Source organism: Melopsittacus undulatus, chromosome 9, assembly GCF_012275295.1.
Source record: "Melopsittacus undulatus isolate bMelUnd1 chromosome 9, bMelUnd1.mat.Z, whole genome shotgun sequence".
Classification (NCBI taxonomy): Eukaryota; Metazoa; Chordata; class Aves; order Psittaciformes; family Psittaculidae; genus Melopsittacus; species Melopsittacus undulatus.
Window position 1 is genome coordinate 26,237,190 of NC_047535.1, and position 16,240 is coordinate 26,253,429.

The 16,240-nt window shown below is 41.5% G+C and overlaps 1 protein-coding gene across 5 annotated transcripts; it reads right to left on the reverse strand.

Moving 5' to 3' along the window:
• Window positions 1–293: 293 nt before the first annotated feature.
• Window positions 294–14,837, reverse strand: LOC101880254 (nucleolar protein 8). Of its 5 annotated transcripts, none has more exons than XM_034066053.1 (17): window positions 14,792–14,837; window positions 14,067–14,250; window positions 13,762–13,824; window positions 12,734–12,812; window positions 12,274–12,421; window positions 11,459–11,527; window positions 9,211–11,139; window positions 8,810–8,926; window positions 7,299–7,418; window positions 6,954–7,038; window positions 5,923–6,067; window positions 4,202–4,285; window positions 3,507–3,784; window positions 2,481–2,607; window positions 1,979–2,049; window positions 1,223–1,305; window positions 294–908 (listed from the first exon to the last, which is right to left on the reverse strand). In XM_034066053.1, exons 2-17 carry the CDS (start codon window positions 14,197–14,199, stop codon window positions 855–857), a joined length of 3,585 nt encoding a protein of 1,194 aa, XP_033921944.1. In that variant the 5' UTR covers window positions 14,200–14,250; window positions 14,792–14,837; the 3' UTR covers window positions 294–854. The 5 variants fall into 5 exon arrangements, with proteins under 5 accessions (XP_033921944.1, XP_033921942.1, XP_033921941.1 ...); XM_034066051.1 differs by lacking the exon at window positions 14,792–14,837 and adding an exon at window positions 14,557–14,622 and having other exon boundaries at window positions 14,121–14,250; XM_034066050.1 differs by lacking the exon at window positions 14,792–14,837 and adding an exon at window positions 14,557–14,622 and having other exon boundaries at window positions 5,923–6,064.
• Window positions 14,838–16,240: the final 1,403 nt, after the last annotated feature.

The following is a 16,240-nucleotide window of genomic DNA, read 5'->3' on the forward strand; positions in this document are numbered from 1 at the left end:
AAGACCCATCAGGAAGGCACTTGGGGTGCACAGCACCTGTAAGACCACCTGCAGTTTGCCTGAAGAGCAAAGGGCTGTTTGAACCTGTACACCCTGTGGGATTTCCTTCATGCCTTGTCCCCCATTATTCTTAGATTCAGCCTTCCAGCCCTCCATCAACTTGCAACTGGGCTGGGGCCAGGCAAGTCCTGATGGAACCTCTCTGCTCAGCACGTATATTCATTTGGTGTAGGAATGAGACCTCATATGTACTAATATTCTTCATTCAACAGCAAGCATATCACACCAGCAAGATCTGTCCTCGATATTTATTGATGTTCACACTGAATTATGAAATTAAGAAATCAACTCTGAAGAAATACACGTATACCTATTTCAGACATCTTCCCTGTTAATATATGTGTTTTCATAACATTTTGACAAAATTTTACTCTGGAAATAATGCATTCCAAATATCTGTAAGGCAATCTGAAACAGATCTCTATTATGTTGGGCAGACTCCAGGATAGATGGTCTTACAGGCATAGAGCTACATGCCTTTGGGCAACACTGCTTGGCACCGGGGGCTGAGAACACAGCAAAATAACCTGGAGTTCTCTTTGTTGCATGATCACATTATAACAAGAAAAAACCAAAACAAACCAAAATGCCAGAACAAACAAACAAAACAAACAAAAAACAACAAAACCCTCCCCAAACAAAGTTCACCACATACAGGAAAAACAAAGTATTTTCCAATATTATTACCTATTAGATCTTTCAAAAACACAGTTTCTGAAACTAAATTTTTTCTGCAACTTCTCCAAAGAAGAAACCCAAAACTGGTCTCATCTGCCCAGTAAGATAAGAAATATTTACTGTTTTGCTTTCAGTTTCCTTCTTGCATCCTTATGCTTCTTCCGGCATTCCTGAAAAGATTCAAATTTGAGCACAACATTATGAGAAGTTTGGAAGCTCAGGGGTCCTGTCTTGATACTTTTTTACATGAAATAACTGGTCCTATACAATACAGAGATTCCGTAATTTACCTGACTGGACATCACATGATATCATAACTTATTTTATTATAGAATTTTTTAGTTCTTCAGTAATTACAAAGCTTCAAGCCCATCTAAAGATCGTAAATTATTTTTCAGTGCAAATTAAGGAAATAAACAGCTGTGTTCCCCCATCATGCAGAGCTTGCAGCCAGTTACTGAGTAACAGATGTTAAAGCACTCACCTCAAGCAATAACCTACGTCTGTCTTCCCAACCATCTCTTTCTTCACTGAGGTCTATTGATTTACAAAATAACTTCGGGCCCTCTGCACAAAAAGAATAAATTAATGTGGTTACACCCTTCTGAATATCCTCCTCTTTGTAACTCTCATGAGCGACACAGCAACAAAGTCAGGAGGCCCATTCTTCATATTCCCCTCTCGCCCCCACCACCACAGGAGCCTCCAACAGAAATGTTACGTCTTACGGCCTTGCGTCCTAAGAAAAACAAACGGCAGCAGCACCTTTCCTTGATAGGCTCCAACGCAGACTGCAGGGAAACCGCATTTGTTTCATTAGAAGCTCAGCACCACTATCCCGCATCTGCCAACAAATTGGCTAGAATATCAAAAGCAATTGCTTTGGTGGCATACGGGTGGTTGTTGGGCTGCTTGTGGTTTGGGGCTTTTGGTTGGTTGGTTGGTTTGTTGTTTTCTTTGCTTCAGGGCTTGTTTGGTTTTCTTTTGGGTTTTGGGTTTTTTTCTTGTTTGTTTTGGGTTTTTGTTTTTACTTTGAAATTAATGACATGAAGAAGGAAAACCCCCACAATATTTTGGATCAAAAACCTTGTAGGCATATGTGACTGATACCAGTAGTCGATATTTTTAACAAGAACATCAGAAACACTGAAAACAATCAACTATCAGATACATATGCCTGAAAGGATCCAAAATGTCTAGATAACTTGTCGAAAAGAGGGTGACTAAGTCGTGTTAATACCTCTTAGGCGTTCATCATCTTTGGAGAAGAAGAAGGATCTAGCACGTTCTGTCTGTGCTAAAGAGAAAAAACTAGAAAAAACAGAAAGGACATTCAGCATGGGAAGAGTTAGTGTCAAATTCCATTAGCCCAAGTCCAGGCTGGAAGGCTCCCGAGAAATAGTATCTCAGGCAGGACATTACACCACAGTAACCCAATACAACATCCTATAAAAAAATGTTGCTGAAGAAAACATCACATGCAATTGGACTTTGGGCCAAACCCACTACTCAGCAGAGTTCTCATCACTGAGCTAGAAAGTCAGCATTTTGACTCAACAATCACGTGTGGTATTAGCATTTTTGACCACTACATTCTGTGCAGCAAGGAATGGTTTCCACAGACGACTGCACTTGTCCGGAGATGTGGAAGGAGTCTCCCCATGAGCCAGGTGCTGTTATTAGTATTCCCATAGCATCAACCCACCACAACCAAGTAGACAACAACTACAAATAAAACTTGCATTTCTTTGCCACTTTTGCTTTCTGATGCCTCAGACTCATCATCACCCTCAGAACTGCTGTCTTGGAAACGTGGATCTTCTTGCCATTTGACTTTCACTGGTTTTATTATTTCAAGTATGTAGGGCTCTGCAATAAAAGAACAATTTAAAAAAACACCAAAAACTGTCAGATTATTCCCATAGTTGCCAATACTAATAGCTACTTCAGTGATACAATTACATGGAAATGACAGCTTTAAGAAGAATAGAAACCTCCCCTCCCGCGTTTTCTATGTCCTTGGGGCAGGTACGAATCGAGTTTGCTTTCTCATATGTCACAGATTTTGCCTTCAAAATTTCTAACTCGTGTCATTACACCACAGGCAAAGAATGCAGTAGTCATTCTGGGGCTTGTTATTAGGGTCCAGGGCTCTATCAATTCTCACCAACCTCACAATCATCAGCTGATCTGGAAGTAATGGTGCCTCTTCATATATTTAGCTTGCAGAAGTTGTAATAAAAGCTGTTTTGCACAGTGATCTACCTTAAAAAGTTCCTTTGCAAAGAAATTCATAATACCATAGTCTGTGTTTAAACTGTATTATTTTCATGTGTGTATTCCTCCCTCTAGTACACACAGGCAGTTGCTGAACTCTGACAGTATAATTTATTTAAAATCTTGATGGTTTACATGAAAGTGCATTTGACTTGTATGTCACCTTTTTCCCTATTTAAGAAATCTAGTGGATGACAACAAGGCTGCGCGAAGACCTCAGAGCAGCCTTCCAGTACCTGAAGGGGGCCTACAGGCATGCTGGTGAGGGACTATTCATTAGGGACTATAGAGGCAGGACATGGGGTAATGGGTTAAAACTGAAACAGGGGAAGTTTAGATTGGGTATAAGGAAGAAATTCTTTACTGTTAGGGTGGTGAGGTACTTGAAAGTCACCTGAGCCATGTATTTCTCTACATGATACAACTCCACGGTATCTGACACAAGCTACCCATCACAAGTTGCACTATTATTATGCATGTTCTGCTGTTACCTCCTGCCATGCCTGACTCCTCCGTATCTCCAAAGAAGGAAAACTTGAAACCACCAGACTCCTCAGCTGCGTTACTCCTGACATTAGGTCCCAAGTGGTCAGGTGGGGTTGAGTCCTCCACATCATCTTTGTCCCAGGGTGTTTCTTCACTTTTGTGTGATGTGCTCTTTGAAGAGCCAAACAGCTCTTTTAAATCAACAGCAATATCATAATACGTTTCTTGAGACACTTTGGGCAGTTTGTCACTCTCTTCCCTCTCCCTCTTCCTTTTAGCTTTACTGAAATGAGATTGTTAAAGGATGGTAACACTGTATGTGTATTTTTAAAAGAAAGGTTCCCATAGAGGCAACCTTGTTATTAATGTCTTCTTACACTTATCCAAGCAAATTAAATGTTATGAGATAGTATTTTTTTCTCACAGGTTTGCAAATCTTAGAAGTCCATGACTTGAAGCAAAGGGACAGCCGGAAGGTGAGAAAATTAAGACAGAAAATGGTGTGCCGAAATAGACGGACTAGAAAGAAAAGATGACATTATATGCTGGTTTTAGCGCTCACAATTTTTTACCTCTTTTGATTTTAGCAATAACAGAGGGAACTGAATAAAAAACAGAGCAGTCTCCAGAGTTCCAATGTCAGTCTGCTACAGCCATCTTTCCACAGGTCACAACCCTAGTTACCAAGCTGTACCATTACCTCTCCTGTTCTGTAGCACTTCGTTTCCTTTCAAAAACTGCATGGTCCTCTCTTGTGGGATCATAGCGGAGGGCATTCATATCTCTATAAAAACAGAAAGAAAAAACCATGAGGCATCCTAAATGCTCAAGTGAAAGCTACCCTAAACCTTTACAGTCAGATTCAAATTCACATTGAATTCCTGACCAAAACAGCTCCAAATCTATCTAAAGCCTAACTGGCATTTACGAAGTACCTGGTAGTCAGTGACTGGGTCAGGAAAAACTACAAACAGAAGTGGCTTTGATCAAATTGATGTATTTACTATAAAACCTAGACCTCAAGTTGTGTGTGTTATGCAGTAAGTCTCTACCTGTACCTGTTTATCTTTTGAGGAGCTATAGCAGTACAGCTATCCACACCAACAGATCTCAATTTCTTCTAGTACTAAACAGTTCAAAATTGAAATACCTGAGGGGGGAAAAAAACCCAAACAAAAAACCAAACCAAAACAAAACCAAGAAAATACCAGCCCAAACTCCCAAAACCCCACAGACTAACCAAGAAAAAACAAATACACACCCATTATGCCCACCTTCCAAAATCTAAACAGTTTGAGGACTTTCAGCTAAAGCAGTTCAAGGTTTAGACAAATCAAAACACTAGTGTAGCAAAGCCAATGCTGCCTTATGGCAATGCAAGAAGGCAAGCACTTGTTTCCCTTTCCCCTTCTCTCCCTAAATTAATTCTTATAGCATAAATTAACTACATGTAAATAGCTACACACTGTACCATTAACTGGGTACTAGAGAACACCATCATTCACAGAACTGTCCTAGACATCACCTTTGGGGCTGCACAGATGATTCCCCCCTCTGCTCAGGCTTTAGAGAATGCATTAGAATTTGTACGGAAGTAATTAACAATTAAATATGACTGTACAGTGGTCACGACTGGTATAGAGCAGTCAGCAATCAACTGATACAACTCCAGGAGTGACTGCTGTTAAAAACTGTCTGCTACTGCACTACCCTTAACGCTACTAACTTCCACCAGTTCACTCCACAGACCAATTTCTGTTAAAGGTCATAGTTAAATCTCACCATACTTCCCACAGTACATTTCCAGACCTCTATCATCGTCCTCTAATGAAGGCTACAGCATGCCCAACAGCAACATGTACCAATGTCCTAAACTAATGAAGAATTCAAGCAGAAATACAAGTAAATTAAAATAATAATTACAAAAAAGGATTAAAAAAAAAAGATGCAAATTCTCCACTGAAAAAGAGGACTGATGAAGGCCTAATCCCTTTCAAGCCAGCCAAAACAATACCCTTAGACTCTAACTTTGGTAGCAGTTAATAACTTACTGACTTACAGCCCAACTCTCATGTTCTTCATGTAGCCACATTAAGTTTGTCTCCACAGAGAATAGAAATGTGTCTTACCTACGCAAGGACTTCAAATGTTGATTTTTCATAATCAACACTCCAATCTACATCTATTAGAAGAAACCCGAGCAAGCACCAATAGTATTTTTGCATAAAATAACTATTATCAGTTGTATAATCTATTGAGACACTCAACTTGAGAAACTGCAGTGAAGACTAACCTCAAATGCACACAACAGAGAAGGAAACGCTTTTCCTAATCAGCTTGGTAAAAAATTTAGTTGTGTAACATAGGCAAAAACTAAGCTTTCCTAAAATTCCTTCTTTAACGAAAACAGACAATTCATACCTGAATTTCTTAGCACTTGCGGCCTTCTTTGTCAGCGTAGGGTGTTCCAAGTTGACATTCAAGAGACTTCCCAGGATTTCCAGATTTTTCTTTTTCTCTGCTGCAAGCTCTTCTTCCTCATCTGCCTTCAAGATGTTTGTCTCTGCTATAAGAAAAATACATCATCTTTCCCCTGCCTACCACTTGAGTAAGCCTGCCATATCTGATATACCAAATTATTATTATGTTACAAGTGCTCATGTCTCAGACACATCATTTCCTTCATTTTAAAGCTACTTGGAGGCTTTCTCCCTTGCACTGCAGAAAACCCGATCCATTATTTAACTTTTTCTCTGCTTACATCACATAACTGTACAACTACTTGGCCCTGATAAGACACTGGACAGATGATCACATTGAAGCAACAAAGGGAGTGCACAAGTAGGCAAAAATTTAAGTTTCAGAAACAAATTCTAGATCTTGAAAACTGTTAAGAATTGCAATTTTGGTAGGGGGTGGAAAAAAGAAATATTTTAACATGTTTTAACTTTTGGCTTTTCTGTCTTGTCCTGTTTAAAGAAAAAACAAAAAACTAAAAAAACCCGAAAAACTAAAAAAAAGTAACCCCCCCCCCGCCAAAAAAAAAAAATCTTTCTTTCTAAGGCTACTAAATCAGCCATGGACTGCAGGATGACTACAAAATTGTTTATGTGAGTGTAATGGTCAAAACGTTTATCTTAAGAAGTCACTGCTTAACTATGAAAAACATGGATAAACGCGTTTGGGATCATCCTGCATTAAAAAACTAGTTTCAGATGCTGACTGATGTACTAAGTACATCTCACTCAGCTCTTACAAATACTTCTGCGACACACGCGTTTGAGAAAACACAGCCACCAATGTATACTATGCACAGCCACAAGAGCCAAGCTGTTTTTCTTAAGAAATCACCGAAGTAAAAGTACTCCATAAGTTGTTTCAAGCATCCAATATTAAGGCTCCACGATGTAGCTCTGTTACTGTCATTAACCAGGAAACAGGAGCAGGTTTACCTTCTTCTTCACTGTCACTTTCAAGGAATCGAGCATCCATGCGGAATCTTTCATCCGTGCCAAGCCGTGACTGCAATTTCAAGAGCTAACCAAAATGAAAGACACTACTAAGCACTGGAGAAGAAAATTGACATTCAGTAACTTCAAAGATGACAACATCACAGAAACTCCACTCCCCAACATCTATCACTTCCGCCATGGCTTCTGTTTCCTCTGGTTTTGGGAATTCCATTGCAGTTTTGTCAAAATCACGTTCAGCAATCATGCAAACCCACGTGTGACGTACTTCTGAAACAGCATTAATGGAGACTTAGAAGACTGAATTATAGTTATGGGTTCACTCACTTTTTCACCAGCTCTGCCTTCAAACTGGGGCTTAATTTTGAATCTCTCAGCGTCCACATCATCTTGCTCATCCTCACTGCTGTCAAACAGTCTGCCCACAGTTTTAGGAGCAGATTCATCCTTACATAAACAAATAAAGAAGAAAGAGAAAAGTAGCAGTTTACCTATATTTCAGAAAATCAATCAGCATCAGCTTTGTTCATGTGCTTTCCAGTTTACCTGAAGAAGTGTATTTCTAGAACATGCAGCTCACTTACTGATCCATGTGCTGCAACTCCTACATTGTACACACAACTCGTACAGTTCTGTTTTACAGTTAAGACAAACTTTAGCATAGACAAAAATATCTATGCAAAGGGTAACTTGGCTTTTACAATACGAGATAATTGGGTATAAACCCCCAAATTTCTGATTACGTCAAGGGAGATACTGAAAGATATGTATGTCAAATTATACCCTTTCTAAACAAGCCTCACTTATGGCATAAACTCAAGGATATAGTTTAAGTCAGTTGATCAAAACCAATGCAAAAGGTAAGCACTCCATGGCTTTAAACAGTTTGCCATTAATCAGAAGTTCTTTTAAAGAAAGGGGAAATTATAGGGCATGGATTCTAAATACAGGGTAAGGATATACATGGGTGAAAGGAGTGATAAGCACAAGGAGAAATGAGAAAATGTTTTAATTACACAGTGAAAATGGTCAGAATCTTAGAACATTTATGAAGAAAAAAAAACCCAACAAAAGCAAACCCAATGCTCTGCCCCTTTCATAGAATCATAGAATAGTTAGGGTTGGAAAGGACCTTAAGATCATCCAGTTCCAACCCTCCTGCCATGGGCAGGGACACCTCACACTAAACCATATCACCCAAGGCTTCATCCAACTTAGCTGAGATGTGACTAAGAAAATATGACACAAGAAGTTCTCTTCCAGTGAGTATCTAACTGTGCTGAAAGCAAGGCAGTAAAATCCTGAGGAGCCTGCTAAATATGGTCACAGGTGCAGTGTGTGGAGGAAGTCCCACACAACTTCCCTGGACCCCAACATCACTTAAAAAAGGTGACATGTGCATTAACACAGTTAACTAATAGATTCTTCATTCACAAGCTTGGAAAGACCAGAGTCCCTCTACAGTACTCAAGCCAAAACTCTTCCCCCTCCTTTGACTAAAAGCAGTAACATTTCAAAACTAATTAATGTGACTTAAGCACTCTTTGTCTCTTCATCCAAGTCAGAGTCCCTTTCATACAAATCTCAAACTCCTTACACATTCTCAAAGTTCTCCAGTTTTAGCAGATGCAGGGTTAAATTCTTTGAAACCTACCCCATGTTACCAAAAAAGAGAGAAGAATCCTTCCTATTAATTCAAACCTGACCCACTTTTTTCTGTCACTTCACTAGAAAAAAGTCTTCAGAAAAAGAGGCATAATCATATGGAACACAAGGCACAGTCATACCCATATGGAATTACTTTACAGAATATTGGACTTGCTCCTAATAACACTTACGTGCTCAGGCGTATTTCCCAAGCTGGCATCTTTCTTCGACGTCTCATCTACTTCAGCTTCACTTTCCACATCTGAATGAAATATCACGTGTTTACGCTTGCCTGCTGGCTGGCTATCCTGTGGAAGAGCAAAACTCTGACGTCAAACTTAGCAAATACTTGCTACAGTCATACACAGTATCTAAAAGACATTTCCATGACATGAACGAAGAAATCTACTATTCCTCTTGCCACTCAAGACACATTCCAGGAATTAGCATTCATACTTTATACACATTCACAAGAAAAGTGACAATGTTAATCAAAAATTCCAATGATTTTTAGCATATCTTAAACCAAGTCTATTAATTCCCTGTTTCTTTTATTGCATACTATTCAGAGAGAAGTTGTTAGTGTCATTACCAGATTGGAGAGAGCTCCTTGAATGAGTTTCTTCTGTAACTCCCTCTCTCTCTGTCTCTCCCCTAGAGCTGCTAGCCTCCTTTTGTTATCCTGCAACTGTTTCTTTTCTGGTCTATGTTCCTTTGAAGCACTAGCATGAAGACAAAGCTCTTTATTTTCCAGAAGGCTTCTCTTCCCATCCTCATGTTTATCAGCTTCGCATTCTGGATTTTGATTGCTTACATCCTGCTTTGATTGTTTTGAAAGTACTCTGAGGCTTTTCAGTTGTCGCTTAGTGTGTTTCTGTGACACTGCAGCATTACTGTCCACGTCACTGCTTTCGTCTTCACTCTGATCAGTACAAGGAGCAGCATCTCCACACTCTGAACTTTGCTTGAATCGTGTAGAACTTGCATCTTTGTTCTTCCCTTGCAAGTGCAGCCTGGACACAGGCTGACCTCTCTCATCTGCAAAGGACGCAGCATCTGACAGTTCCCCCTGCGGTTCACAATGCGCATTTTGTTGCTTTTTACTGTTGAGCTCAACTGAACACATTTGATGGTTCTTTTGCTGTCTCTGAGATAACTCCTCCTCACAGGAAGAAACACAAGCTTCCAGATCTAATCTTTCTACAAACCTCTTCTCTAAACCAGCGCTGTCCCTGGGTAACTCCATTTCACAAAGGGACCCCATTCCTCTGAAGGGCTGATATTTCAAATGCAAATTATTTTGTCCCTTGAAACTTGCTTCATCAGCATCCTCCTCCCCTGCCAAAATCGCAGCAACTACATCTTCAGGGCAGATACATGTTTTCCTAACCGCAGGGCAAAATTTTGAAAGGTTTGTTTTATTTCCAACATTACCCTTAGGATATTCTTCAACAGCACACTGACTAGAGCTCCATGCACTGTCTAATTCTTCTCCGCGTGTTCCAGTAGCTAATGCTTGTAAGTCATCCAATGTAAGGTCTAAGCGGTAACAGTTCTGCATCGTGCAGTCATAATGCAAACTGCTTTCAGACTCCTCTTTCTCAGGATCTGAACAAGAGCTTTCATTATCACTTGGTTTTGTTGTACTGTTACCTGCTGTGCTCTGCAAGGCAGCAGTTTGGGATTTTTTCTTTTTGCCTTTTTTTTCTCTATATTCTTTTAAATGATGAGTTTTCACTGAGGATTTATTTAGCAAATCAATTTTTTTCTCAGTTAAGATGTCTTCATTTTCCACCTTCACCGGTTTACAACTGTCTAAAACTGCAGAGTTCTTGTTATGTAGATGTGGCCTTTTACTTTTAGCAATAATTTCACCTGTATTTGCTGACTGATAGCCATTATCACATCCCATAATCTTTTTCTCTCTAAAGTTTCCTTTGATAGCTTGCTTCATGGCATCTGGATTGCTTAAGGACCAATAACTACTGTATTTTAATTCAAAATTGTCCCCAACAATTTCCAAGTGGTCACTTTCAGCCTTGCCATTTTCAGCTTTCTGTACTTGCCTCTCTACCATTGCTCTGATTTCCTCTTCAGAATCACTATCACTCTCAGAAACACTCATATTATTTTGAAGCGTAACACCAGAAACATTGCTTTCATCTGATAATATGCCTCTCCCAGATACTTTATTATTAAGACTCCTCAGTGGAGACAATTTAGACTTCTCTTTGGCTTTCCATTTTGATCGCTGATCTAGCTGGGGTGAGCTTGTGGTTTTTGAACTTGACTGGCACCCAGAGGGGAGAACTACTGCTCCATTCAAAGCCTCACTGCCCAGCTGCCTCAGTTTTTTAGGTGGCTTCTTCAGTGCAGGTGACCCTCCTTTCCGCTTTGTGTTTATGCTGTCACCTCTCTCTTCCAAGTGCCAAGAGAGCTCAGAAACAGGAATGGCATTTGTCACGTCTGGCTCCAGCTTTCTAAGGTTATGGCAATATTTTGATGGGTCATATTTCATAATGTGAGTCTGAGATAAGGAACTAACCCAACATGATGCTTTCAGCAAGCAAACTTCCAGTCTTTACGAACAGGCTGGATTCTGTGTGAAAGGACAACCCAGAGTCCTTTTTCATGTCAGAACCTTAAGCCTTTAAGCAGCCGACTTGAAGTCTGAACAATGTATTCAAATCACACAAGCCTACTGCAAGATTTACTTAGGGAATCCAGTGAATCAACTTTGGCTGCTATGTCACCCTCTCAAACTGCGAAGCAAATGTTTCCCCATATGACAAAAGAAAGAAGGGAATCGTGCCTATTTCCAACCAACTGGAAAAGGATATTTTCTTTTTCTGTTGACTCCTGAGGTGCAGGATAGGTAAGACTCTTCCAAATTTGCCAACAACCCATTTCTGAAAGAGAAGAAAAACAACCAGTGTCAAATAAACAAGGAACGGAAGGAACCCCGCAATAAAACAAGATGCCTGCTCTTGGATAACAGAAGCAGTCATGAAGAACCATCTGTGACTAGCTCTTTTTTGTTTACTCTCTTCAGTGAGATTTATTTGTACCGAGCAAGTCAGTCAGCTTCCTTCACCAAAGAAAAAAAAAAGAACAAGAACATGCCTCAAACCCCCCCTCACCCTCCAAAACCACTCTGTGCTCAGCAAATAACTTGGAAAGCTTTGCAGAAAGTATAATCTTTGTTACCCAAATGTCCATGTTCAGTGCTTTCCTTCCAAGTCTTACTTTTACAAGCACGTGTAGACCATGACCCCGAACGTGCATGAGCACAGAGATTAGCTCCCGACAATCCAGACATCAAAAACGTATATGCTGTATAAAAAGAAGACACACACTCTGCCTACATGCTTTTAAGGGGGACACAAAGATGTTTCCACATAAAGGAGTAATTTAACATCACAAGAGTCTGATCAAGACGAGTTTTAGGAGTGACAAAGAACACCAGCAACATTCGACAGAAGGAATAAGTCTACACGTAAGGTATCTCCTTAGACTGCGTTTCACAAGTTGGACATTTCATAAGGGTTTCTTTACATAAAGGGTAGAGATTTGACACAAATACAGATGTAAGAAGCTCGTGCCCAATTCTGGCTTTTGTTTTGCTTTAGTTCTCTTCACACCTGCCCCACCATACCTTATGATCTGGCACCTCTGTACCTGGCACTGCTTTCATAAAGAAGTCCACAACTCCCACCTTTTTCAGCGATTCTAACAGAGACGTTTGGCCATTTCTCTGTGGCTTTTCCTTCTGCAGCTTTGCTTCCTCCCTCTCCCTGGCCAGCCTGTACCAACAAGCACATCATGCATGATAAAAAAGTCTGCCCGTGTGTTAAATTACAGCTGGTAGCAACTCTGTTCCATGGAACAGTAACCATTCCTACCCAAAGAAATAGCACATCTGCTGCCTTTAAAGGAATAATGATGGAAAACATGCTGCAGTATCTAATGAGCATCAACAGTGCCCCAGTGTAAATAAGATCTAGAAAGATTAAGAGCGTAGCAGCCAAAAGCACAATCATAATACTATCGGATAATCAGAAAAGGGGTAACTTCAGCAGCAACATATGCATGGGTTTTTTTAAATTCATTTTTACCTGTGCAGGAAGCTTTCTTTGGCCAACTGAATTTGCAGTGTCCCGCCTTTCCATTTTGTTTTATTTAAAAGTGTCATGCCTGTAAAACAAGGAGATGGGAAATGAATATTTGCTACATTAAAGAATAAAACAACAAAAAAGCACATCTCAGGCTTAACTATGCCTTCTGCTAGAAGTTCCTTCAGCATGGTATTATTACTCACTTGACTTAAGTTTGTATGTGAAAAGTCTAATACCCAAGCCTTAAACAAGAAAGTCCACATCCAAAATTCAAATTCTGACTTCAGAAGACTCATTCAAGTAATTCAGATACATGTAGCCTGATGTTTCTACATTACTGTCAGATAGGCTCTTCTTGACGTCACTTCTTGTGCACTCTGATAACACAGTTAAGGACTACAGAAAATCAGAGAGAAAAACGGTGTACTTGGAATTTTAGGATGCAAAGTGTCAAGGGCTCTTAAATAGTCACTTTCCAACAACTTTCCCATTCCTAACGGTAACATTTCCTACATAAAAGGGCATATTTCCAACTCCTCTCTTTGGGAACAGGCATCTTCACATGCCATTTTGCTGCTACGCATTATACAGGTCGTTTTATAACCCTGCAACTAGTTTTGTAATCCCATGACTTTGGAATTTGTAATACTGCTGTAACAGGAGCATGCTTTACATAAACTCTTCTGCTGGGCTTCCTCTCATATCAAGTCACAATGTTTTTACAGACCTGATGCAAGTGTTTGAAGCACATTTCCTATCACTTTTCCTACAAGGATTAGAACAAGATCATTAAGTCGCTCATCTCAATCACAAGCAGCTTTTTTAATGTGCTTACACCTACTTAGAGCTCCTGTAAAGTAACTTAAATCAAATTGCAGCTTAAAGGGAATGAACACGACAAAATAGAAGGAAACAGGCTCTACCTTGACCACATCCTGATACAACAACATTAGGTGCATTTTCAGTAATGCAACCTGGCTCCAAACCATAAATTACTTAAAAAGACATGAATAAAACCACATACTTACACTTTCTAAGATCTACATCTGAAATATTGACAGTGATGTAAGCAAAAGCTTTCAGAGGGTTTCCTGAGCAAAGAGAAACACTCAGTTCATTTCTATGTACTTTCACAGATTCCGTTAAAACTGAAAACTGACAATAATGTGTGTCATAAGCAAAAACAAAAAATAACCAAAACACAAACCAAAAAAACATAGCAAAAAAAAAAAAACAAACCCCAACCAAAACCGTTTCACACACAACTTAAAAACCACTTCGCTTTAAAAAGAATGGTTCCAAGTACTTTTAAAGACTGACACAAAGCTGTTACCCTGATCATCTTGTCTGGTAATAATCTCCGCATCCAAAACATGCCCAAACTTGCCAAATCGTTCCTGCAGCTCAGCCTTAGACACCGCATGGCCAAGCCCTCCAACATACAAGCGCTTCGGCACTCGCTGCATCTCCACGTGGGAAAGTCCGGCTGCGCCAGCTGTCCCGAGCTCTCCGGTTTTCTGTAAGAAGACCAGCACTGGTCACCACCACTAACACAGGAGGGATTAACGCGTTCATAGCACCGAGCCAAGGAACACCTCGTTCCCAAAGCAGCCAAGGCCGCCAACGCCGCCCCGTAACGGGAAACCGTGAGATGGGGACGAGGCCGCCGCCGCAGCAGCAGCACCACCAGCAGCAGCAGCTGCAGCAGCAGCTACAGCGGCAGCACCGGCAGCACCGGCAGAAGCGGCAGAAGCGGAGGCGGGAGCGGCACCGGCACCCACAGCCTCGCTACCCGCGGATCCTCACGGGACGCCAGCACCCACCAGCATCTCCAGCAGCGAAGAGTAACGCGGCGCACTTGAATTAATGTTCCCCCTCGCACCCCTGCCTGTGGCACAGGGGGAAAAAAGGTTCCGGCAGCTGCCTTTGCAGCAGTGTGGGGAGTACACGAGGTTAGGGTCTGGAGACGGGAGAAGGTGCGAGAGAAACGCACTAAAAGGAAAAGCAGTGAATTTGGCACAAGACACGAATCAGAAACCAACAACAGAAAACAGAGACCTCCACCACGAAACAACGCTTATGACACCAACTCCAACAACGACATCGGGAACCACCGTCGCAGGGACTATGTTTCCGGGCAGGAGTATGAAGCCGCAGCCGGCGCCCTCCGACTGCGCAGCCGCAATGGTAGCGGCCAGGCAGAAGCGGGCGATTGGGCAGTTGGAAGCGGGGGGTGGGGCAGGGCTGCTCTCGGCCTCTTCCAGGGAGCGCGCGGAGCCGCAGGGGCAGGCGGGACCCTGCAGCCGCCCAGCGGGTGCTGCGGCCGGAGCAGCGGAGGGGCTGCGGGGGCTGCTGCCGGCTCTGGCCGAGGGAGCTGTGAGGGGTAGGAGCAAAGCCGAGCACCGCTGCACCTCGCAGCTCCAACGGTTTTACCGGCCTTCGCCAACAGCCGCCTCAACATTTGTGGCTCTAATGACCATTACAGTTGCTTAAGCACCGTTTGCTTTCCCTGTAGTTTTCCTTAGAGCCTCCATTCCATGCCATGTGAGCATCTTTCATCATGAAGACAGCATTTTTCATTAACGCAACAAGGATGACTTCAGGGTAAAATTCCCCTGCTAAAAAGGACTCTCCCCATCTTTCTTGCAGGATGACTTCCCTGAAGAATCCACCTGCGACACCAGGACAAACACCAGACCCTGGCTCAGGAACAGCCAGAGTAGTTTCTTCATGGAGATTTACAAAATAACTTCGGGCCCTCTGCACAAAAAGAATAAATTAATGTGGTTACACCCTTCTGAATATCCTCCTCTTTGTAACTCTCATGAGCGACACAGCAACAAAGTCAGGAGGCCCATTCTTCATATTCCCCTCTCGCCCCCACCACCACAGGAGCCTCCAACAGAAATGTTACGTCTTACGGCCTTGCGTCCTAAGAAAAACAAACGGCAGCAGCACCTTTCCTTGATAGGCTCCAACACAGACTGCAGGGAAACCGCATTTGTTTCATTAGAAGCTCAGCACCACTATCCCGCATCTGCCAACAAATTGGCTAGAATATCAAAAGCAATTGCTTTGGTGGCATACGGGTGGTTGTTGGGCTGCTTGTGGTTTGGGGCTTTTGGTTGGTTGGTTGGTTTGTTGTTTTCTTTGCTTCAGGGCTTGTTTGGTTTTCTTTTGGGTTTTGGGTTTTTTTCTTGTTTGTTTTGGGTTTTTGTTTTTACTTTGAAATTAATGACATGAAGAAGAAAAACCCCCACAATATTTTGGATCAAAAACCTTGTAGGCATATGTGACTGATACCAGTAGTCGATATTTTTAACAAGAACATCAGAAACACTGAAAACAATCAACTATCAGATACATATGCCTGAAAGGATCCAAAATGTCTAGATAACTTGTCGAAAAGAGGGTGACTAAGTCGTGTTAATACCTCTTAGGCGTTCATCATCTTTGGAGAAGAAGAAGGATCTAGCACGTTCTGGACATTCAGCATGGGAAGAGTTA